Raw genomic sequence first — 26,724 nt, 5'->3', positions numbered from 1 at the left:
GTGTTAAGAGAGGGAGTAAAATAGTGATCTAGGAGTAGATTAATGGACAGCGGTCAAAATTATCCTTACTGGAATAAGGATATGTTTCTCGATTATGGAGGTGACAAAAGGTTCATCGTAAAGGGTTACGTCGATGCAAGTTTTGACACTGATCCAGATGACTCTAAGTCTCAATCTGGATACATATTGAAAGTGGGAACAATTAGCTAGAGTAGCTCCATGCAGAGCATTGTTGACATAGAAATTTGCAAAATACATGCGGATCTGAATGTGGCAGACCCGTTGACTAAACTTCTCTCACAAGCAAAACATGATCACTTTTTGGGTCATAATCACATAGCGATGTGAACTAGATTATTGAATCTAGTAAACCCTTTGGGTGTTAGTCACATGGAGATGTGAACCAATCACATAAAGATGTGAACTATTGATGTTAAATCACATGGCGATGTGATCTAGATTATTGGCTCTAGTGCAAGTGGGAGACTGAAGGAAATATGCTCTAGAGGCAATAATAAAGTTATTATTTATTTCCTTATATCATGATAAATGTTTATTATTCATGCTAGAATTGTATTAACCGGAAACATAATACATGTGTGAATACATAGACAAACAGAGTGTCACTAGTATGCCTCTACTTGACTAGCTCGTTAATCAAAGATGGTTATGTTTCCTAACCATGGACAAAGAGTTGTTATTTGATTAACGGGATCACATCATTAGTTGAATGATCTGATTGACATGACCCATTCCATTAGCTTAGCACCCGATCGTTTAGTATGTTGCTATTGCTTTCTTCATGATATACATGTTCCTATGACTATGAGATTATGCAACTCCCATTTGCCGGAGGAACACTTTGTGTGCTACCAGACGTCACAACGTAACTGGGTGATTATAAAGGAGCTCTACAGGTGTCTCCAAAGGTACATGTTGGGTTGGCGTATTTCGAGATTATGATTTGTCACTCCGATTGTCGGAGAGGTATCTCTGGACCCTCTCGGTAATACACATCACATAAGCCTTGCAAGCATTGCAACTAATGAGTTAGTTGCGGGATGATGTATTACGGAACAAGTAAAGAGACTTGCCGGTAACGAGATTGAACTAGGTATTGGATACCGACGATCGAATCTCGGGCAAGTAACGTACCGATGACAAAGGGAACAACGTATGTTGTTATGCGGTCTGACCGATAAAGATCTTCGTAGAATATGTAGGAGTCAATATGGGCATCCAGGTCCCGCTATTGGTTATTGACCGGAGACGTGTCTCGGTCATGTCTACATTGTTCTCGAACCGTAGGGTCCGCACGCTTAAGGTTTCAATGACAGTTATATTATGAGTTTATGAGTTTTGATGTACCGAAGGAGTTCGGAGTCCCAGATGAGACCGGGGACATGACGAGGAGTCTCGAAATGGTCGAGACGTAAAGATCGATATATTGGACGACTATATTCGGACATCAGAAAGGTTCCGAGTGATTCGGGTATTTTTCGGAGTACCGGAGAGTTACGGGAATTCGCCGGGAGAAGTATTGGGCCTTATTGGGCCATACGGGAAAGAGAGAGGTGCTGCCTAGGGCAGGCCGCGCGCCCCCCCAAGGCCTAGTCCGAATTGGACTAGGGGGAGGGGCTGCGCCCCTTCCTTGTTTCCTACTCCTACTACATGGAAGGACTCCTAGTTGGACCAGGAAAGGGGGAATCCTACTCCCGGTGGGAGTAGGACTCCCCTAGGGCGCGCCATAGAGAGGGACGGCCCTCCCCTCCTTCACTCCTTTATATACGGGGGCAGGGGGCACCCCATAGACACACAAGTTGATCTTCGTGATCGTTCCTTAGCCGTGTGTGGTGCCCCCCTCCACGATATTACAACTCGGTCATATTGTAGCGGTGCTTAGGCGAAGCCCTGCGACGGTTGAACATCAAGATCGTCACCACGCGCGTCGTGCTGACGGAACTCCTCCCCGAAGCTTTGCTGGATCGGAGCCCGGGGAGCGTCATCGAGCTGAACGTGTGCCAAGAACTCGGAGGTGCCGGAGTAACGGTGCTTGGATCGGTTAGACCGAGAAGACGTACGACTACTTCCTCTACGTTGTGTCAACGCTTCCGCTGTCGATCTACAAGGGTACGTAGATCACACTCTCCCCTCTCGTTGCTATGCATCACCATGATCTTGCGTGTGCGTAGGAATTTTTTTGAAATTACTACGTTCCCCAACAGTTCTACCTTCCTCCCACTTATTTCTTTCGAGAGAAACTCTTTCTCTAGAAAGGACTCATTCTTGGCAACAAAGATCTTGCCTTCGGATCTGAGGTAGAAGGTATACCCAACAGTTTGTTTAGGGTATCCTATGAAGACGCATTTTTCCGACTTGGGTTCGAGCTTTTTAGGTTGAAGTTTCTTGACATAAGCATCGCATCCCCAAACTTTTAGAAACGACAGCTTAGGTTTCTTCCCAAACCATAATTCATACGGTGTCGTCTCAACGGATTTTGACGGAGCCCTATTTAAAGTGAATGCGGCAGTCTCTAAAGTATAGCCCCAAAATGACAGCGGTAAATCGGTAAGAGACATCATAGATCGCACCATATCCAATAGAGTGCGATTACGACGTTCGTACACACCATTACGCTGAGGTGTTCCAGGCGGCGTGAGTTGTGAAACTATTCCACATTTTCTTAAGTGTGTGCCAAATTCGTGACTCAAGTATTCACCCCCATGATCTGATCGCAAGAACTTGGTTTTCTTGCCACATTGATTCTCAACCTCACTCTGAAATTCCTTAAACTTTTCAAAGGTCTCAGACTTGTGTTTCATTAAGTAGACATACCCATATCTACTCAAGTCATCAGTGAGGGTGAGAACATAACGATAGCCACCGCGAGCCTCAACACTCATTGGACCGCACACATCAGTATGTATGATTTCCAATAAGTTGGTTGCTCGCTCCATTGTTCCTGAGAACGGAGTCTTGGTAATTTTACCCATGAGGCATGATTCGCACGTGTCAAATGATTCGTAATCAAGAGACTCTAAAAGTCCATCTGCATGGAGCTTCTTCATGCGTTTGACACCTATGTGACCAAGGCGGCAGTGCCACAAGTATGTGGGACTATTGTTACGGCATATCTCTCTCAAGGTAGTTTTGGTGATTGATGACAACATGTTTGTGGACTAATCTTGTGCTTTGAATAATTCACAGATTCTCCCCTGGCACGAGACGCCTTCTTTCCCTCGGAGTGTATTTCAAGACAATGTAGCTCTTTCGTTTCTTTCTCGGTGGACTAGTTGCGTAGAGGGCACCGTACTATCAAGAGGGGGTCCGCTGGGGTTTTGCATGGGTGGAATCATCACGTACACATTAGCTTCTCATCCTCCGAGCTTTTCCTATCCATTGAAGAGATCTCTCCTCTCTTCCTTGTCCTGTCTGGGTCTAAGCGGCAGTACCGTGCACCCAGCGGTAGTACCGCTGAGAAGCCACAAGCGGCAGTACCGCTCCGCAGCGGTAGTACCGCCGTGGCTCCAATCAGTAGTATCGCTGGGGGCCTGGCACCTCCGCCTGGTCCTCAGCTTCTTTGAGAGATCCCTTCTCCCTCTCTCTCTCACCCCAGCGGTAGTACCGCACTGCCTGCGGTACTACGGCCGAAGGGTCACAAGCGGCAGTACCGCTCCACAGCGGTACTACCGCCCTTGACCCCACTGCCGTAGTACCGTTGGGCAGTCTGGCTCCTACCGCCTCGATTTGAGAGGTCCTTTTCTCGTGTCGGGTTTTGCGGCACTAGTCACGGTTGTAGTGGCGGTAGTACCGTTCCTGGAGCGGTAGTACCGCCCTACCACCGCGGTAGTACCGCAGTTGGATCTGTTCCCTACAAGTCTCCTCAGCGCGGCAGTACCGCTGGCTGGCGCGGCCGCTGGTCTGGCGGTAGTACCGCCCCCTCTCAGCGGTAGTACCGCCCTGTGCAGGGCTGGTTGGTGGGGGGCAACAGGATTGTTGCCCCCACTATAAAAGGGAGTCCCCTTCTTCCTTCTCACCTACCTCTTCCTCCCCCAAGCTCCATTTATTGCTCAAGCTCCATTAAATACTCCAAGCTTCATTTTGCCCGATCTATCTCCCTAGCCAATCAAACTTGTTGATTTGCTCGGGAGTGGTTGAGAAGGCTCCGATCTACTCTTCCACCAAGGGATTTTCGATTACCCCACTCATACCTAGCGGATCTTGTTACTCTTGGGTGTTTGAGCACCCTAGACGGTTGAGGTAACCTCAGAGCCATATTCCATTGTGGTGAAGCTTCGTGGTCTTGTTGGGAGCCTCCGATTAAGTTGTGGAGATTGCCCCAACCTTGTTTGTAAAGGTTCGGTCGCCGCCTTCAAGGGCACCAATAGTGTAATCACGGCATCTCACATTGTGTGAGGGCGTGAGGAGAATACGGTGCCCCTAGTGGCTTCTTGGGGAGCATTGTGCCTCCACACCGCTCCAACGGAGACGTACTTCCCCTCAAAAGGAAGGAACTTCGGTAACACATCCTCGTCTTCACCGGATCCACTCTTGGTTATCTCTTACCTTTACTTGTGCAAGCTCTTTAGTGTTTCTACCCTTGCTTGCTTGTATGCTTGTTGTTATTGCATCATATAGGTTGCTCACCTAGTTGCACATCTAGACAACCTACTTTGATGCAAAGTTTAATTTGGTGAAGAAAAGCTAAAATTGGTAGTTGCCTATTCACCCCCCTCTAGTCAACCATATCGATCCTTTCAACTATCATTATCAACCTTACATCTTTTGGTATTCACACTATGAATATGTGTAGCATTACGCTCGAGATTCATTAAGAATAAACCATTCACCATCGGAGCATGACCATAAAACATATCTCTCATATAAATAGAACAACCATTATTCTCGGATTTAAATGAGTAGCCATCTCAAATTAAACGAGATCCTGATACAATGTTCATGCTCAAAGCTGGCACTAAATAACAATTATTGAGGTTTAAAACTAATCTCGTAGGTAAATGTAGAGGTAGCGTGCCGACGGCGATCACATCGACCTTGGAACCATTCCCGACGCGCATCGTCACCTCGTCCTTCGCCAGTCTCCGCTTATTTCGCAGCTCCTGCTTTGAGTTACAAATGTGAGCAACCGCACCGGTATCAAATACCCAGGAGCTACTATGAGTACTGGTAAGGTACACATCAATTACATGTATATCACATATACCTTTAATGTTGCCGGCCTTCTTGTCCGCTAAGTATTTGGGCAGTTCCGCTTCCAGTAACCACTTCCCTTGCAATAAAAACACTCAGTCTCGGGCTTGGGTCCATTCTTTGGCTTCTTCCCGGCAGCTTGCTTACCGGGCGCGGCAACTCCCTTGCCGTCCTTCTTGAAGTTCTTCTTACCCTTGCCTTTCTTGAACTTAGTGGTTTTATTCACCATCAACACTTGATGTTCCTTTTTGACTTCTACCTCTACTGATTTCAGCATTGAATATACCTCAGAAATGGTCTTTTCCATCCCCTGCATATTGAAGTTCATCACAAAGCTCTTGTAGCTTGGTGGAAGCGACTGAAGGATTCTGTCAATGACCGCGTCATCCGGGAGATTAACTCCCAGCTGAGTCAAGCGGTTATGCAACCCAGACATTTTGAGTATGTGCTCACTGACAGAACTGTTTTCCTCCATCTTACAGCTGAAGAACTTGTTGGAGACTTCATATCTCTCGACCCGGGCATGAGCTTGAAAAACCATTTTCAGCTCTTCGAACATCTCATATGCTCCGTGTCTCTCAAAACGCTTTTGGAACCCCGGTTCTAAGCTGTAAAGCATGCCGCACTGAACGAGGGAGTAATCATCAGCACGTGACTGCCAAGCGTTCATAACGTCTTAGTTCTCTGGGACAGGTGCGTCACCTAGCGGTGCTTCTAGGACATAATCTTTCTTGGCAGCTATGAGGATGATCCTCAGGTTCCGGACCCAGTCCGTATAGTTGCTGCCATCGTCTTTCAGCTTGGTTTTCTCTAGGAACGCGTTGAAGTTGAGGACAACGTGGGCCATTTGATCTACAAGACATATTGTAAAGATTTTAGACTAAGTTCATGATAATTAAGTTCATCTAATCAAATTATTCAATGAACTCCCACTCAGATAGACATCCCTCCAGTCATCTAAGTATAACATGATCCGAGTTAACTAGGCCGTGTCCGATCATCACGTGAGACGGACTAGTCAATATTGGTGAACATCTTCATGTTGATCGTATCTTCTATACGACTCATGCTCGACCTTTCGGTCTTCTGTGTTCCGAGGCCATGTCTGTACATGCTAGGCTTGTCAAGTCAACCTAAGTGTATTGCTTGTGTAAATCTGGCTTACACCCGTTGTATTCGAACGTTAGAATCTATCACACCCGATCATCACGTGGTGCTTCGAAACAACGAACCTTAGCAACGGTGCACAGTTAGGGGGAACACTTTCTTGAAATTATTTCAATGGATCATCTTATTAAGCTACCGTCATTCTAAGCAAATAAGATGTAAAACATGATAAACATCACATGCAATCAAATAGTGACATGATATGGCCAATATCATTTGCTCCTATTGATCTCCATCTTCGGGGCTCCATGATCATCGTTGTCACCGGCATGACACCATGATCTCCATCATCATGATCTCCATCATCGTATCTTCTTGAAGTTGTCTCGTCATCTATTACTTCTACTACTATGGCTAACGCTTTAGCAATAAAGTAAAGTAATTACATGACGTTTATGTTGACACACAGGTCATAAATAAATAAAGACAACTCCTATGGCTCCTGCCGGTTGTCATACTCATTGACATGCAAGTCGTGATTCCTATTACAAGAACATGATCATCTCATACATCACATATATCATTCATCACATCCTTTGGCCATATCACATCACAAAACACTTGCTGCAAAAACAAGTTAGACGTCCTCTAATTGTTGTTGCAAGTTTTAACGTGGCTGCTATAGGTTTCTAGCAAGAACGTTTCTTACCTACGCCAAAACCACAACGTGAATTGCCAATTTCTATTTACCCTTCATAAGGACCCTGTTCATCGAATCCGATCTGACTAAAGTGGGAGAGACAGACACCCGCCAGCCACCTTATGCAACTAGTGCATGTCAGTCGGTGGAACCGGTCTCACGTAAGCGTACGTGTAAGGTTGGTCCGGTCCGCTTCATCCCACGATGCCGCCGAATCAAGGTATGACTAGTAACGGCAAGCAGACAATATCGACGCCCACAACTGCTTTGTGTTCTACTCGTGCATAGTAACTACGCATAGACCTAGCTCATGATGCCACTTTTGGGGAACGTAGCAGAATTTTAAAATTTTCTACGCATCACCAAGATCAATCTATGGAGTCATCTAGCAACGAGGGAGAGAGGAGTGCATCTACATACCCTTGTAGATCACGAGCGGAAGCGTTCAAGAGAACGGGGTTGATGGAGTCGTACTCGTCGTGATCCAAATCACCGAAGATCCTAGCGCCGAACGGACGGCACCTCCGCGTTCAACACACGTACGGAGCGAGGACGTCTCCCGCGCCTTGATCCAGCAAGGAGGAGGGAGAGGTTGAGGAAGAGGGCTCCAACAGCAGCACGACGGCGTGGTGGTGGTGAAGCTGCAGTACTCCGGCAGGGCTTCGCCAAGCTCTTACGGAGGAGGAGAGGTGTTGGGGAGGGGAGGGGCTGCGCCTTGGATGTTGTATGCAGCCCTCCCCTCACCCCTCTATTTATAGGGGAAGGGGGAAGGGGGCCGGCCCCCTCTAGATGAGATCTAGAGGGGGGGCGGCGGCCAAGGGGAGGGGGGCTTGCCCCCCAAGCAAGGGGGCGCCCCCTTAGGGTTTTCCCCCAACCCTAGGAGCATGGGCCCTAGGGGGGTGTGGCGCCCCAGCCCACTTGGGCTGGTTCCCTTCTCCATACAGCCCATAAGGCCCTCCGGAAGAGGTGGCCCCTCCCGGTGGACCCCCGGAACCCCTCCGGTGGCCCCGGTACAATACCGATATGCCCCCGAACCTTTCCGGCGACCGTATGACAACTTCCCATATATAAATCTTTACCTCCGGACCATTCCGGAACTCCTCGTGACGTTCGGGATCTCATCCGGGACTCCGAACAACATTCGGTAATCACATACAAGTCTTCCTAACAACCCTAGCGTCACTGAACCTTTAGTGTGTAGACCCTACGGGTTCGGGAGACATGCAGACATGACCGAGACGACTCTCCGGTCAATAACCAACAGTGGGATCTGGATACCCATGTTGGCTCCCACATGCTCCACAATAATCTCATCGGATGAACCACGATGTCGAGGATTCAATCAATCCGTATACAATTCCCTTTGTCAATCGGTACGTTACTGGCCCGAGACTCGATCGTCGGTATCCCAATACCTTGTTCAGTCTCGTTACCGGCAAGTCACTTTACTCGTACCGTTATGCATGATCCCGTGATCAACCACTTGATCACATTGAGCTCATTATGATGATGCATTACCGAGTGGGCCCAGAGATACCTCTCCGCCATACGGAGTGACAAATCCCAGTCTCGATTCGTGCCAACCCAACAGACACTTTCGGAGATACCTGTAATGTACCTTTATAGTCACCCAGTTACGTTGTGACGTTTGGCACACCCAAGGCACTCCTACGGTATCCGGGAGTTGCACAATCATGATACTTGACATTCATAAAAGCTACAGCAAACGAACTACACGATCTTTGAGCTATGCTTAGGATTGGGTCTTGTCCATCACATCATTCTCCTAATGATGTGATCCCGTTATCAATGACATCCAATGTCCATAGTCAGAAAACCATGACTATCTTTTGATCAACGAGCTAGTCAACTAGAGGCTCACTAGGGACGTGTTGTGGTCTATGTATTCACACATGTATTACGATTTCCGGATAACACAATTATAGCATGAACAATAGACAATTATCATGAACAAAGAAATATAATAATAACCATTTTATTATTGCCTATAGGGCATATTTCCAACACGGAGATTGCAGGGAGGTTAAGGCCGCACGTCACATGTAGTAAGAAATTCCCGAGTTCAGTGGAATAGAAGGAAAGAAATCTCTAGGTTGCTCGTGCTACCCCATTGACGGCCCTGCATATATCTCTTTCTTCTCTCTCTGGCCGATCCTTTGTGGGCACGTTCATCAGTCGTGGAAGAGAAGCTATAGACACTGGCGGAACGACGGTAGCCGGGACGGGCTCACCGGTGGAAAGCACCTCAAGGCTGTCCTCCCGGTGATGCTGCGCCTTGGCCATTGTTGCCTTCGCGCTCCGCTTGCCATGCCCATCGCACCCGCTGAGGTGAGCTCCTTGCATTCACGTATTAGCAACCACCGAATCAGCTTCTACATGCGCTATACAAACAACCACTACATAGTTTTTATTCAATTAAGCTTTACTTATGTCTATGTTGTTTCAGATGGATCTGATGAGATAAAAGAAACTGCCTGTGCTATTAATTTTACTTAAATGAAGGAATACATCATGTCCTTCCCTAGCAAAACCAAGTTGGTGAATATCCATGACACAACCTTGACACGTCGAGATTTGGAATGTCTTTTAGAAGATGAGATATGGGTGGAGAGCGAGGTCAGCCCGATGGTCATACTTATACACATAAAAAATGTCTAATTTATTTGTTATTTTTCTACTATAGGTCATAAATCAATATATTTACTGTCTAAGGGTCCAGGATAAAATTTGTAGAGCGGGTGCACCTGTATTCTGCTACCTCTTGAGCATGAGTTGGTTTTCCCCTGAAGAGAAAAGGGTGATGCAGCAAAGTAGCGTAAGTATTTCCCTCGGTTTTGAGAACCAATGTATCAATCCAGTAGGAGAAAACACACAAGTCACCTAGTACCTGCATAAACAATCAAGAACCTTACAACCAATGCGATAAAGGGGTTGTTAATCCCTTCATGGTCACTCGCAAAAGTGAGATCTGATAAAGATAGTAAAGTAAATATTTTTGGTATTTTTGTTGTATAGATTGGAAAGTAAAGATTACAAAATAGTAACGAGATGCGATGTAAATAAAAGTGATGCAATATAATAAGAAAGAGACCCGGGGGCCATATGTTTCACTAGTGGCTTCTCTCAAGATAGCATGTATTACGGTAGATGAACAAATTAATGCCGAGCAATTGATAGAAAAGCGCATAGTTACGAGAATATCTAAGACAATGATCATGAATATAGGCATCACGTCCGTGTCAAGTAGATCGAAACGATTCTACATCTACTACTATTACTCCACACATCGACCGCTATCCAGCATGCATCTAGAGTATTAAGTTCATAAGAAAAGAGTAACGCTTTAAGCAAGATGACATGATGTAGAGGGATAAACTCAAACAATAAGGTTCTTTTTGCATTGAAGAATACTTCTTAGGTTTTTTGGATGTGAATGATACCACTAGGCAAGGATTGTTTGATGTTCTAAAAATGAATTGGAAAGTCTTGACCTTGATATTGGTAATCTGAGAGGGCAGGGATATGATAATGGGTTAAATATGAAAGGAAGACATCAAGGGGTAAAAAGTAAAGTTTTGGAAATAAATGGGAGAGCCTTTTATTCAGCTTGTGGTTGCCATAGTCTAAATTTGACACTATGTGATATGGCAAAGTCTTGTCGTAAAGCATCCGATTTTTTGGCGTTATCCAACACATCTGTACAACATTTGCTAATTCTACTAAAATATGGCTAATTCTCAAAAATAATATAACAGGAGTAACAGTCAAGTCATTGTCACCTACTCGTTGGGAGAGTCGTGTTGATAGTGTTAAGGCTACAAGGATTCAACTACCAGAAATAAGGGAGGCTTTACTACAGGTGGCTGAAAATGATAAAGATTCATTGACAAGTAGTGAAGCTCAATCATTGGCAGAAAATGATCTTTGTGGCTTTGAATTCTTAGTGTCAATAATCATATGGTATGAAATATTATCAGCTATTAATTTGATCAGCAAAGAGTTGCAGTCAAAGGATATGCTTATTGAAGTCACAATTGAGTCTATCAAGGGCTTGATTTCCTTCTTCACCAAGTAGAGAAACTAGCTTTTCAAAAGCATTGGAAGATGCAAAGAAAATTGGAATGGAGATTGATATTAATCCAGAGTTCCGCACCAAGCATAAAATCAAGAGGAAAAGGCAATTTGGTGAGGGTGCAGATGATCCATTTATTGTTTCACAATCTGCAGAGGAGTCATTTAGGGTCAATTATTTTCTGCATATTGTTGATCAAGCTATAGTTTCACTTAACACGAGATTTGAACAGTATGAAGGGTACGAAAAAATATACTTGGTTTCTTGTTTACTTCAGATAGGCTGCGATCATTGGATGATAAGAGTTTGTTGGCTGCTTGTGTTAATCTTGAAGATGCACTTAAGAGTGGATAACACATAGATATTGATGGACTTTAATTGTGTGGGGAGCTACTTTGTCTCCAGGACTCACTTCAGAAATCTATGGACCCACTTGATATTCTGAATTTTTTGAAGAAGCGCTCCTTACTCTATCCTAATGTTGTTATTGCATACAGAATTTTGCTAACCATTCATGTGACGGTTGCATTCGCGGAAAGGAGCTTTTCTAAACTCAAGTTGTCGAAATCCTACTTGCGTTCTACTATGACACAAGAAAGACTCAATGGATTGGCAACAATAGCACTTGAAAATGATATCTTGGAGAAGATTAATTATGAAGATTTGATCAAAGATTTCATTTCAAGAAATACTAAAAGAATGTTGCTTTTTGGTAGAAAATGAGGCTAGTTTACAAGTTTACTGCTTTAGCACCATGTTTATTATTTTACCACTAGTATTTGATATATTTCCTAAATACTATACCAAATCAGACATATTTGAAGTTAAATAATTAAGGAGAGTATGCTTTACTTACATTAGTTCTTCAACTATATGGTTTAAAAGAATTAGGGCCCTTTTTTGATTTTTGTCCCGGGCCCCCAAATTTCTGGAGACGGCCCTGGCCCCTCCTTGTGTACTACTCCGCGTCGAGTGAGCATGGTCTTCATCTTGCGCAGCTATGCCCATTATTCCTCGGTATTCATTAGACTTGCAGTGAAAATATTAATTATGTGCAAGCGAATAATATGCACATGGGAATCATAAGGTAACATCAATGAATGTAGGATCATAACGAAATATGTAAGGTCACATATAAGTCTCGCACAAGATTTACACTAATCTTTTCAGTTGTGCGGTGTTACAAGAATATGGGCAAACATGCATGGACTAGTGCCCCCACTAGGGTAAAGCAAGGGAGATTTTCGTTTAGGAAACAGAAAAGTAAAGTAGAGTGAATGACATGACACATCACAAAGCTCATAGCTGCGCGCAGCTATGCCCATTGTTACCGCAAACTCTTTTTTGTCATTAATTACTTGACACGTCATCTATTTTATCTAGATATGTGTGATGCTATCACTTATGTTATTTCCACTATGTGTAGTCTAATGAAGTGCAACTAGCCGAATGCCCTGTACTTCTGCGAGCACGACCCTGAGTTTTTTCCAATATTCATTTTCAATCCCTTCACATGTTTGTTTCGCTGTAGGGATCCGACCTGGCAATGAATAAGAGATTTCCATTGCGGTGATGTTGTGGGTGGTGCGGCCCTAGTTACGTCAAGTAAGGAGCAATGTGTGGTGGCATCGTCACCCAACGGCCATGCCACATTGCGCCTCCTTGTGTACTACTCCGCGTCGAGTGAGCATGGTCTTCATCTTGCGTAGCTATGCCCATTGTTCCTCGGTATTCATTAGACTTGCAGTGAAAATATTAATTGTGTGCAAGGGAATAATATGCACATGGGAAATCATAAGGTAACATCAATGGATGTAGGATCATAACGAAATATGTAAGGTCACATATGAGTCTCGCACAAGATTTACACTAATCTTTTAAGTTGTGCGGTGTTACAAGAATATGGGCAAACATGCATGGACTAGTGCCCCCACTTGGGTAAATCAAGGGAGATTTTCGTTTAGGAAACACGAAAGTAAAGTAGAGTGAATGACATGACACATCACAAAGCTCATAGCTGAAGAGAGATGTAGCGACCCCCCTCCCCCCAAAAGTAATCTCCATAAATACTTGTGTAAAGCAATTTTTGTTTTTCAAACGTTCACTCTACAATGTTTGTAACCATGATCTCTGAAAATCCTATTGTATAAAAGTAAATGTTAACTCACACACAAATATGCTTAATCATAATTACACAAATGTTAGCAATTAAGAAGACTCATGTTTAAACTAGTAGTACTACAGTATGATCTGAGCCATTCTACCTAGGCAGACGGCCAGCGACACTGATTAATACAAGTACTATTGAATTTACAATGATGAACACAATCACATTAAAGGCATAATATACAACAAAGGGGAACTGTCGACTTATGCGTCTTTTGGAACGCCGTAGATGTTCAGAACAACCGCCAACCAAAAACCGCACAACACCTAGAAACGATCCGGGAGTTGCAAAGCTTGCAAGCAGCGTCATCAAGATGTACAACCCTCCATACATCAGCTGAGACAATGCGATCTTCATGGGGTTCTTGTCGCTCACCACGGCGGCTATAGCCATGAAGAAGGCTAGCATCATGCTATTCAGCGCCACCCAAAGAAAATGCATTGAAACAATGAAGCCTATCCAGGAGCGATTTGTTCGCGAAGCTCTCCCATAGATAAGCAGTATTGTTGCAACCACAGATGTGGTCACGGCAATGGTGTCCAACACCAAGAAGGCGTTGTAGAAACGATCCCCGTCAAGATTTGCCTTTCCATCTGATCCGTATGATCCAGGCACGTTGAACGCTGCAGAGAAGGCGATTGTCGCCACGAGTGTGGAGACAATTGCGAGATTTTTCGATGTCGTCTCTCGCCATTTCATGATATCCTGACCCTTCCATTTCTCTATATGGTCTTGCCTCTCTGGCCTGAACCGTGCTCCAGAAATATACAGTTTCACCACTAGCTTTATCTGCATATTCATAAATAAGCATTATGTATATGAACTCCATGTGTATTTGTCTCTTGTTTTCATAGTACCATGAATTATAGCAAACAAATTACTGATTTTTTTACAACAATAAGAATCTATTTAGTCATAGAATAAATTGTTCTCTCGGCCTCTGCGTCAACGGAGCCACATATCTCACTAACTATTTATACTAGATGCATCCCTTTGTATTGTGAGAAAGTACTTGCAAGATAAGATATCTCATAAACATCGGAAATGAAGAGGGTAATTACCATTGAGTAGAAACCAGTTGAATCCTCTATGAGATCAGATGGTGTCCGGCCAGCATTGTTCATCATGTGGGTATGCACCTTCTTACACGCTAACAGCTTGGAGATGACCTTGTGCTCCCCTGCCGCCACGGCCAAATGCAACGGCGTGTTCCCTTCCTTGTCTTGCATATTCAGAAGATGTTCCAGCATCCTGTTTTTGATAACATAGGACACGACGGAAGGGCGGCCCTTCATGGCCGCAACATGCACAAAGCTTCTGCCCTGGTTGTCACGAATGTCGGCGCAAGAAGGGTATAGTTCCAGCAGTTGGCGGACGGCGGCTACATGGCCCATCCTTGCCGCGGTATGTAGAGCAGATATGCCATCGCTGTCCTGCAGATATGCCGTGCTGGGCGGTGAATGTGCTAAGAGCGCTTCGATGATCGAGCAGTCACCGTCCGATGCGGCGAAATGCAGCGGGCTGCTCTTGTTTGTGTCAAGGTTGCTGGTGAGTGCTGGCCTCCATTGCAAGAGCAAGTCAACCATTTCTGCAGATGAAAGGGTGGTTTGTTACGTTTGCTATGCTTAGAGAATTGTTGAACTGTTGTCAAAGGGAAAGGGATGTCAGATGATCTTAGGAATATATAAGTTCCATTTGATGACGGTGGATTCAGGCATATTGTTGATCTATTTTGTAAGGTCCTCAAGAATAATCAATAAAATGGGCGCATGCATCTTCCAGATGCAGAGGCCGGGGGTCATCCTCCTTTTCTAAAAAAATAAGTTCCATTCAAAACTTCAAGGAACTGGAATAACAATAAATTCAATTATTCAAAGGGTTTGTTTTTATTTTTAGGAGGTGTTCTGATTTCAGGATTGCCTGAACGCAAAGAAAAAGAAAGAAAATTCACAGGATGGGAAAAGTTGGACACGTTTAGGATGGGCAAATGGGTTGCGTTATCTTGTGCACAAATGGAGCAGTTTCATTGGCACGATTTGCCGAATTATACTGTATTTTTTAAACAACATAAAGTTGATCTGCAAGGCACCACAAATTTTAAATTCAAGTTGACCTTGTTTTTTGCGGGGGTGTCACAAACTATAGCAGGCTAACTGTACGAAACTACGAGTTGCTCATTGATCAACACAACGTGTTCCCTTCCTCCATTTTGACCACAGATGTTGACATGAAGCATGTATTTTTTTTCTGGTGCAATTGAAAAAGGGCGAAGAAAACAAACCTGAACTCTGGAGAACGGCGGCGTGCAAGGCATTCTGCGAGCTCGGTCCGGCGGCCGACGCGTCGCCGTGCGAGGCGATGGCTCTGACTGCGTCCACCGATCCGCTCATCACCGCCAGGTACAGAGCCGACACGCCGGCGCCGTCCACCTCCGCGGCGAGCTCCGGCGCCAGCTTCATGAGCCTCTCCACCGCCTCGCGGTGGCCGTGCCTCGCGGCCAGGTGCAGCGCCGTGTCCCCGGCGTCGTTCCTGCCGCGGAGGATCCCGCGGAGCGCGTCCTCCTCCACGTTCGCCCGGGCCAGCCGGACGACGGCCTCCGCGGCGTCCGCGTGTCCGGCCCGCGCGGCGCTGTGCAGCGGCGTGTCCAGCGCCCGGTTCACGGAGGACATGAGGGAGCTGTCGTGGTAGCACACCTCGGCGATGAGCCCTCCGTTGCCCTGCCCGGCGGCGATGTGCAGGAGCGTGTTCCCCTCTCCGGTGACCTCCTGGGTCGTACATGGTCGCCCATGGTGATCAACCACGATACCTTTTGGGTGCGCTGCCGGCGGTGAGTCGCCGCTTCTTCCCGCCAGGAGGCCGGCGACCTCCTGCGTGCGGCCCTCGAACGCCGCGACGTAGAGCCGGGAGCACATGAAGGAGCTTCCATCATCCTTGAAGTCGCCGGCTGCTTGTCTGAGTTCCATAAGTCGTCTTTTTGTTGAAGTTGGACATTAATTCTGGTTTTGGGGGGTTTATATTCATGGAGGAAATGGGTCATGCTTCACAAGGAGTCGGTCAGAGGAATCCTCTCCGTCCATACCATACGAATACCATTCATTTGACATGTGTAGTATAGCATATCTTCTGTTGAATGGGGTTTACAGGTGGTACTCGAGAGGCCGGCATTGTCAAAGATAACACGCTACACGATGCTCTCTCGTGCAACAGGCCACTCCAAATAAATAAATGATGCCCCGTCTTTTGTAGCTTTTTTTTTGAGGGGATAGCCAAATTTTATTCATCAAAGACCACAATGGATGGGATACAACTCGGATCATGGGGTTGGCCTAACCAGAGATGGCGCCCCGGACCGAGACTAAGTGAGTATTTGGCTAGTTTGTGTGCGTCGACATTAGCAGCACGACCTTCAAAACAAAAAAGTGCAAGAAGCCACTCCAAATAAATAAATGATGCCCCGTCTTTTGTAGCTTGTGACTACAAACAACTGCACTTCTGTTGGCGGCCCATCGGTGGCCGGTAGGAGGAGCACGGAGAGGAGCGGTTGTAGAGGGGCACCGGAGGAAGGGAGGTAGGGGGCTGGGGACGGGTGTCGGCGTCCGCACTGCGTTGTCGGGACTGCACGGAGGAGGAGCCGCCCCTGTCCACCCATGAGCGCCGCAACACAATGTGGAGGGCTGCAGCGGCTCCCAACCGACGGGGTCGTCATTGCCAGATCCGTCGCCGACGCCGCACTGTCGAAGCTCGACATCGATGGGACAGGAGGGGAAGGAGACAAGACCGGGAGAGGAGGATGAAAAGAGTGGAGTGGAGAGTTCGAGACTATGTTGACCGGAGTCTAGGGTTGGACCGCGTCGTGTATATATATGTGGGGACGGGTTGGGTTAGTATGGGACGGTTCGACGTTGCGGATGCGTCCGGCCTCTCATATCCGTTAGCCTAAACGCGTTGAACTAAAAACAACTGTAGAGCACAAGTCAAGCACTCCACAGGGAATAAGCATTGCATATGTAGCAATAGTGCACCGACCTACTAGTCATTTTTTTTTTGCGAAACACCGACCTACTAGTCGGCCCTTAAGCCCGTGGTTTTTTTCCTTCCAGGGAAATTTTGATTGAAACCTATTACAGAAATAGGTAAAAGGTGTATTCGCTATGATTGAAGAAGTTCACATACTAGATAAATAATGTTTGTGCATATGAAATTGAATATCGATAGTGTATTAAAACTTATGTGTAAAAAATATTGATGTAATATATAGATTCATGCAACAGTTCGTGGATTAAACTTTTCTCATACATGTAAAAATTGTTACATTACTCTGGGAAGAATTTAAAATAAAACATGTATCTTTAAAAAAAAGAACAGAAAATATATACAGAACAAATGCAAGGGACAATAAAAAAGGAAAAAAAGAAGTGACAAAGGAAAAGGAGACAAAGAAAGGAAAAAAGAAAGAAAAGAACCTGGCAAAACTAGCTCAAGATCAGCAAATGGGCAGGCCCAGAGCACATTTGACCCTATGTATCAGCTACCATTGGCCCAAAATGTAGTCAACAGCTATGCATGTGCATGACTTGAATCTACAAATGACTACTTTCGTTGGAGTGGCTCTAGAGGAACGATAGAGTTTTCGAGCGGAAATCAACCCTACTGGCTGTGATAGCATCTCTGATCGCGGCGGAATTTGTGAGTTGGGTCCAAACATGCACTAGCAGAGAGCAAGACGAATAGTCCTTTTTTCGGTTGCAATGTGGAGGTGGCTCCTGTCATAGGGGATGATATAAGTGTGTTTGTAACAACATTCTTCTATCTATCAATAGAAACCAATGTTTTAAATAGCAGTGGGCCTCCAAATCAGCTATAGCGAAGCTAAAGTGGGTTAAAGCGGGCTATTTATGAAGGCGCCCATTTAGCGACACCCTGCTGAAAAGTCTATAGCTGGCTATTTAAAACTATGATAAAAACACACATGATTCTCACGTGTGTTCTTGAAAATAAAAGTATTGCACAACTCAATTATCATATAGTCGGCCGCATGTGGTTGTTTTCTTCTAGGGAAAATTTTGATTCACAAATTAATAAAATAGAAAAATCATATTCGCTAAAATTTTAAAATGTTCACATACTAGATAAGTGATGTTCATGTGTATGAAATAAAATATTCATTGTGTATTTGAGAAAACATTAATGTGACTTTTAATGGTTCATAGATTTGATTTTTTGCATACACATATACATATATGCTTCATTTCTGCAGGAAAAAATGTTCAATTTTTTAAAGGAAAACATAAATGAAGAACAAAATGCGAAAATAAATAATAAATCAGAAGTGACAAAGGAAAAGGAAAAGAAAAGGCAAAGGAAGGGAAAAAAAGGAAAGAAGAGAAATTGGCAAAACCTACTGAACACTCACAAAATGGGCTGACGCAGCGCGTTTGAGCCTATGTGTATGAGCCACCGTTGGGCCAAAATGTGGTCGACAACTATACATGAGGATACATTTGAGAGTCCTCTGGCAACACATTATTGCATTAAATCTTTTCTTAAGGACATCCAGATACTTTCTAAATCGAATCAGACTATGAGCAGAAGTACATTGTTGAGGCCGTCAAAGTGGGCTACCCCCGCTACCGGAGTATGTGAAAATTAATGCCGATGTTGCTGTGATGAACGAGAACTTTAGTGCAGCTGCAGTGGTGTATATGCCGGGATAACAGAGGAGCTTTTTTTGGGTGCTTCATTACGTTTAGACACATTTTCGACCCTGTCACACTTGAGATTTTGGCAGTAAGAGGCATTGGCAGTTGCGGAGGATCTATATGTACAAAAGATTCAGGTTGCATCTGATTGTAAGAACGTCGTGGAAGATGTCAAGCAGGGATCCTGGACGGATCATGGAGCTATTATACATGAAATCATAGAACGATCTAGTGTTTTCTCTACTTATCCTATACACGAATTTAGAAGCTAGAATTTCAAGACTCACAATTTCACTAAGCATGCGTCATCACTTAGGTTTGGTCCTTGTGTCTCGTTAAGCCTATCTGGGGATTTATATTTTACTCTTGTAAATGTTTTGACGATATGAATAAAGCTTAGCGAGAATGTCTTAAAAAAAAGCTATGCATGTGCATGTGTATGACTTGAATCTATACAAACGACTACTTTCATTTTAGTGAAGTCGTTTGGAAGGTGTACCCCTTGCCAAGGCCACTCACTCTCTCTAGTGCTGACAAATGACGCACTGCATGTGTGACATTTGTCACAATCAGAGAGATTTGGTAGGATTTCTCTCCATGCATGGGATGCACGGGTAAGTTTGTCTGTGTTTCTTTTTCCTAGATTCGTTTTTACAAATTTTTATCTCTTGAATAAGGTGCACAAATCAAAAATTGTTTTCACTATTGCAATTTCTGTGTTGAGAGATTCAAAATTAGTTACCATATTCATAGGTTTCGATGAACTTTTTGAATGAAATCTGCGTTTTTAACTAGTAGTAACTTCTCCTTTCAAACTGTACTAACCCGTGTTTTCAAGTAAGCAAACTCGTGCTTCCGCAGGTTGTGTCCTTCACGTGAAACCACACTTGTGTTTCACCTTTCTGAGGACACACGATTGCGAAAACTGAAGAAAAAAGGACACAAAAAACCCATAAAACTAAAAAGAGAAAAAAACTAAGACCAAGAAAACTGGAAATAAAAAATAGATACCCCCCCTCCCCCCCCCCCCCCCCCCCCCAAAAAAAGACTAAACAAGCAGGGAGCCGGAAATAACATGCGAACCAAAAAAAGGAAAACTGAAAACCTAAAAAACCCACGAAAGCACAACCGTGCCTCACACAGAAATACATTTGTGCTTCACTTTATTGTAGAGCACAAAAGCATTGTTTGTGCTTCACGCAGAAGTACAAATGTGCTTGCATGCGAAAAAACACTGTGCTTCACTTTTTGTGGAAGCGCAGTTGACCTTTCACATGAAAGAGTACAACTATGCTTTACGTGAAAACAAAAACTAGAGACAAAAGAAATCAGGGACAATAAATAGAAACCTGTAAAAACCAAAATAAATTATTGAAACCCCAAACAAACAAAGACCAAAGAAAATCATAGAAAAACCTTTCCAATGGGAAAAGTGCCCATCATGTGATGAATTACAGATTGGCCTACCCCCACCCCCCCCCCCCCCCCCCCCCGCGCGCGAAAGAGGTCCATGAGGGGTGTAAATAGTGGAGGAGAGTGAAGACTCCTTTATAAGGGATTCTCTTCTACGTGCTATTGAAGCTTGAGAATAGAAGTGATACACGCGCACTCCGTCTCTTATGTCCACCACACATCACACGCACGCCGTGTTTCGGTTACAAGTTGAGTCAAGTTCAGACCTATATTATGTGTGCTCTTGATTGGAACTGATAATTAGTTATGAGTCATTAATGGACATGTTACGAATCCGAGAGTGTTTGCCGACTCAGGCGTGGGTCTAGCCCCACGCCCCCCTGTCACGATCCCTTATATATTGAAGGCATTGGTAACCCTCACCATCATGCAGATTAGATCACATATGCATCCTTTCGCTCCTGCTGCCTCCGGCAATCCCATCCCATAGACCGCGTGCACGGTCGTAGGGGAGAGCAGGCCACCGGAACCCCTTCCTCTCTGATCGTGCACCAGGAGAAGGGAGGATTATGTTATTGGGAGCGTGTCAAGGGAGACTGCTCGCTGCTATTCACCGACTTCGACTACGTCCTTGACATCTTCAACATTACCCATAGTTAAACCACCGAATCCAAGAAAAGGGTTGTTGAGGATGTTGTTGCCACCGTCGTGGCTTTAACATGGCCAACTAGAAGCTATAATCCGTTCACCCTTTTCCTATGTATTCTAGGTTTTCCTTTTGTGAAAATTATCCAAATCTATTATCAAAGTTTGCCGGAAGTACAAAGCACCTTGAATAAAATATAAATTACATCAAGACTCTGAGACCACCAAATGACCACTGCGGTCGTCAGAACGAGCCGCCGACGCGCCGCTGTCGCCGATCCTATACCGGAGCCGACTTGACCTTATTGATGACAACCAGGAAGTCTTCGTGCACGTGCCCCTAAGGACCAGCGCCCTAGACCCGCGGTCATCGTCGTTGAACCCCTGTATAGATTTGAAACACCTGACACCAAATCTCACCACATGACGAGAAACCCCTGTTACATGAGACATCCTCACGAGGTTGGGTTTAAGCCCCAATTAAGTGCTCCTATCCAACTGAATGGGCGAGTTTCGCTCTTCTGGCACTGTGACGGCCTGGTGCTCGCTGCCACGGACACCAAGGTGTACCTATTCAACCCCACAACCAGGGACGTCGTCACGCTGCCGGAGAGTAACCGCAACAAGGTCCCCGGCTACACCGAAATGTTGGAAATATGCCCTAGAGGCAATAATAAAAGCATTATTATTATATTTCCTTGTTCATGATAATTGTCTTTTATTCATGCTATAATTGTGTTATCCGAAAATCGTAATACATGTGTGAATAAATAGACACCAACATGTCCCTAGTAAGCCTCTAGTTGACTGGCTCGTTGATCAACAGATAGTCATGGTTTCCTGACTATGGACATTGGATGTCATTGATAACGAGATCACATCATTAGGAGAATGATGTGATGGACAAGACCCAATCCTAAACATAGCACAAGATCATATAGTTCGTTTGCTAGAGTTTTTCCAATGTCAAGTATCTTTTCCTTAGACCATGAGATCGTGTAACTCCCGGATACCGTAGGAGTGCTTTGGGTGTGCCAAACGTCACAACGTAACTGGGTGACTATAAAGGTACATTACAGGTATCTCCGAAAGTGTCTGTTGGGTTGACATGGATCAAGACTGAGATTTGTCACTCCGTATGACGGAGAGGTATCTCTGGGCCCACTCAGTAATGCATCATCATAATGAGCTCAATGTGACCAAGTGGTTGATCACGGGATCATGCATTACGGTACGAGTAAAGTGACTTGCCGGTAACGAGATTGAACGAGGTATTGGGATTCCGACGATCGAGTCTCGGCCGAGTAACGTACCGATTGATAAAGGGAATTGTATACGGGATTGATTGAATCCTCGACATCGTGGTTCATCCGATGAGATCATCGAGGAGCATGTGGGAGCCAACATGGGTATCCAGATCCCGCTGTTGGTTATTGACCGGAGAGCCATCTCGGTCATGTCTACATGTCTCCCGAACTCGTAGGGTCTACACACTTAAGGTTCGGTGACGCTAGGGTTGTAGGGATATGAATATGCAGTAACCCGAAAGTTGTTCGGAGTCCCGGATGAGATCCCGGACGTCACGAGGAGTTCCAGAATGGTCCGGAGGTAAAGAATTATATATAGGAAGTGCTAGTTCGGCCATCGGGACAAGTTTCAGGGTCACCGGTATTGTACCGGGACCACTGGAAGGGTCCCGGGGGTCCACCGGGTGGTGCCACCCATCCCGGAGAGCCCCATGGGCTGAAGTGGGAAGGGGAACCAGCCCTTAGTGGGCTGGTGCACCCCCCAAGGCCCACCCCTTGCGCCTAGGGTTGAAAACCCTAGGGTGGGGGGGCGCCCCACTTGCCTCGGGGGGTACTCCACCCCCCCTTGGCCGCCGCCCCCTTGGAGATGGGATCTCCAGGGCCGGCGCCCCCCCCCTAGGGGGCCTATATAAAGGGAGGGGAGGGAGGGGCAGCCACACCCTTGAGTCTTGGCGCCCCCTCCTCTCCCCTGCTACACCTCTCCTCCTCCGTAGAGCTCGGCGAAGCCCTGCCGGAGTGCTGCTTCTCCATCATCACCACGCCGTCGTGCTGCTGCTAGAGAGATCTTCCTCAATCTCTCCTTCCCCTTGCTGGATCAAGAAGGAGGAGATGTCACGCTAACCGTACATGTGTTGAACGCGGAGGTGCCGTCCGTTCGGCGCTAGGATCTCCAGTGATTTGGATCACGTCGAGTACGACTCCCTCACCCCCGTTCTTTGAACGCTTCCGCTCGCGATCTACGAGGTATGTAGATGCATCCGATCACTCGTTGCTAGATGAACTCATAGATGGATCTTGGTGAAACCGTAGGAAATTTTTTGTTTTCTGCAACGTTCCCCAACAGTGGCATCATGAGCTAGGTCTATGCGTAGTTCTCCTTGCACGAGTAGAACACAATTTGTTGTGGGTGTAGATGTTGTCAACTTTCTTGCCGCTACTAGTCTTATTTTGCTTCAGCGGTATTGTGGGATGAAGCGGCCCGGACCAACCTTACACGTACGCTTACGTGAGACCGGTTCCACCGACTAACATGCACTAGTTGCATAAGGTGGCTGGCGGGCGTCTGTCTCTCCCACTTTAGTTGGAGCGGATTCGATGAAAAGGGTCCTTATGAAGGGTAAATAGAAGTTGACAAATCACGTTGTGGCTTTCACGTAGGTAAGAAAACGTTCTTGCTAGAACCCTATTGCAGCCACGTAAAACTTGCAACAACAATTAGAGGACGTCTAACTTGTTTTGCAGCAAGTGCTCTGTGATGTGATATGGCCAAAGTTGTGATGAATGATGAATGATATATATGTGATGTATGAGATGTTCATGTCATTGTAATAGGAATCACGACTTGCATGTCGATGAGTATGACAACCGGCAGGAGCCATAGGAGTTGTCTTTATTTTTTGTATGACCTGCGTGTCATTGAGAAACGCCATGTAAATTACTTTACTTTATTGCTAAACGTGTTAGCCTTAGTAGTAGAAGTAATAGTTGGCGAGCAACTTCATGGAGACACGATGATGGAGATCATGATGATGGAGATCATGGTGTCATGCCGGTGACAAGATGATCATGGAGCCCCAAGATGGAGATCAAAGGAGCTATGTGATATTGGCCATATCATGTCACTATTTGATTGCATGTGATGTTTATCATGTTTTTACATCTTGTTTACTTAGAACGACGGTAGTAAATAAGATGACCCCTCATAATAATTTCAAGAAAGTGTTCCCCCTAACTGTGCACCGTTGCGACAGTTCGTTGTTTCGAAGCACCACGTGATGATCGGGTGTGATAGATTCCAACATTCACATACAATGGGTGTAAGACAGAATTACACATGCAAACACTTAGGTTGACTTGACGAGCCTAGCATGTACAGACATGTCCTCGGAACACAGAAGACCGAAAGGTCGAGCATGAGTCGTATAGAAGATACGATCAACATGAAGATGTTCACCGACGTTGACTAGTCCGTCTCACGTGATGATCGGACACGGCCTAGTTAACTCGGATCATGTTATACTTAGATGACTAGAGAGGGATGTCTATCTAAGTGGGAGTTCATGGAATAATTTGATTAGATGAACTTAATTATCATGAACTTAGTCTAAAATATTTACAATATGTCTTGTAGATCAAATGTCCAATGTTGTCCTCAACTTCAACACGTTCCTAGAGAAAACCAAGCTGAAAGACGATGGTAGCAACTATACGGACTGGGTCCGGAACCTGAGGATTATCCTCATAGCTGCCAAGAAAGATTATGTCCTACAAGCACCGCTAGGTGAAGAACCTATTCTCCCTGCTGAACAAGACGTTATGAATGCTTGGCAGACACGTTCCGATGATTACTCCCTCGTTCAGTGCGGCATGCTTTACAGCTTAGAGCCGGGGCTCCAAAAACGTTTTGAGAGACACGGAGCATATGAGATGTTCGAAGAGCTGAAAATGGTTTTTCAAGCTCATGCCCGGGTCGAGAGATATGAAGTCTCCGACAAGTTCTTCAGCTGTAAGATGGAGGAAAACAGTTCTGTCAGTGAGCACATACTCACTATGTCTGGGTTACATAACCGCTTGACTCAGCTGGGAGTTAATCTCCCGGATGACGCAGTCATTGACAAAATCCTCCAGTCGCTTCCACCGAGCTACAAGAGCTTTGTGATGAACTTCAATATGCAGGGGATGGAAAAGACCATTCCTGAAGTATTTGCAATGCTGAAATCAGCAGAGGTAGAAGTCAAAATGGAACATCAAGTGTTGATGGTGAATAAAACCACCAAGTTCAAGAAAGGCAAGGGTAAGAAAAGCTTCAAGAAGGAAGGCAAGGGAGTTTCCGCGCCCGGCAAGCAAGCTGCCGGGAAGAAGCCAAAGAATGGACCCAAGCCGAGACTGAGTGTTTTTATTGCAAGGGAAGTGGTCATTGGAAGCGGAACTGCCCCAAATACTTAGCGGACAAGAAGGCCGGCATCACGAAAGGTATATGTGATATACATGTAATTGATATGTACCTTACCAGTACTCGTAGTAGCTCTTGGGTATTTGATACCGGTGCAGTTGCTCACATTTGTAACTCAAAGAAGGAGCTGCGGAATAAGCGGAGACTGGCAAAGGACGAGGTGACGATGCGCGTCAGGAATGGTTCCAAGGTCGATGTGATTGCCGTCGGCACGCTACCTCTACATTTACCTATGGGATTAGTTTTGAACCTCAATAATTGTTATTTAGTGCCAAGTTTGAGCATGAACATTGTATCAGGATCTCGTTTAATACGAGATGGCTACTCATTTAAATCCGAGAATAATGGTTGTTCTATTTATATGAGAGATATGTTTTATGGTCATGCTCCGATGGTGAATGGTTTATTCTTAATGAATCTCGAGCGTAATGCTACACATATTCATAGTGTGAATACCAAAAGATGTAAGATTAATAATGATAGTCCCACATACTTGTGGCACTGCCGCCTTGGTCACATAGGTGTCAAACGCATGAAGAAGCTCCATGCAGATGGACTTTTAGAGTCTCTTGATTACGAATCATTTGACACATGCGAACCATGCCTCATGGGTAAAATGACCAAGACTCCGTTCTCAGGAACAATGGAGCGAGCAACCAACTTATTGGAAATCGTACATACCGATGTGTGCGGTCCAATGAGTGTTGAGGCTCGCGGTGGCTATCGTTATGTTCTCACCCTCACTGATGACTTGAGTAGATATGGGTATATCTATTTAATGAAACACAAGTCTGAGACCTTTGAAAAGTTCAAGGAATTTCAGAGTGAGGTTGAGAATCAACGTGACAGGAAAATCAAGTTCTTGCGATCAGATCGTGGAGGAGAATACTTGAGTCACAAATTTGGCACACACTTAAGAAAATGTGGAATAGTTTCACAACTGACGCCGCCTGGAACACCTCAGTGTAATGGTGTGTCCGAACGTCGTAATCGCACTCTATTAGATATGGTGCGATCTATGATGTCTCTTACCGATTTACCGTTATCATTTTGGGGCTATGCTTTAGAGACTGCCGCATTCACTTTAAATAGGGCTCCGTCGAAATCCGTTGAGACGACACCGTATGAATTATGGTTTGGGAAGAAACCTAAGCTGTCGTTTCTAAAAGTTTGGGGATGCGATGCTTGTGTCAAGAAACTTCAACCTGAA

The 26,724-nt window shown here is 45.2% G+C and overlaps 1 protein-coding gene across 1 annotated transcript; it reads right to left on the bottom strand.

Moving 5' to 3' along the window:
* Nucleotides 1–13,238: 13,238 nt before the first annotated feature.
* LOC125547784 (protein ACCELERATED CELL DEATH 6) lies at nucleotides 13,239–16,424 on the bottom strand. The gene is made up of 3 exons (XM_048711558.2): nucleotides 15,560–16,424; nucleotides 14,340–14,866; nucleotides 13,239–14,067 (listed from the first exon to the last, which is right to left on the bottom strand). Exons 1-3 carry the CDS (start codon nucleotides 16,239–16,241, stop codon nucleotides 13,372–13,374), a joined length of 1,905 nt encoding a protein of 634 aa, XP_048567515.2. The 5' UTR covers nucleotides 16,242–16,424; the 3' UTR covers nucleotides 13,239–13,371.
* Nucleotides 16,425–26,724: the final 10,300 nt, after the last annotated feature.

This window comes from Triticum urartu, chromosome 3A (assembly GCF_056163025.1).
Source record: "Triticum urartu cultivar PI428250 chromosome 3A, HENAU_Tu73, whole genome shotgun sequence".
NCBI classification, from domain to species: domain Eukaryota; kingdom Viridiplantae; phylum Streptophyta; class Magnoliopsida; order Poales; family Poaceae; genus Triticum; species Triticum urartu.
This window is presented reverse-complemented; position numbering and strand designations above follow the sequence as displayed.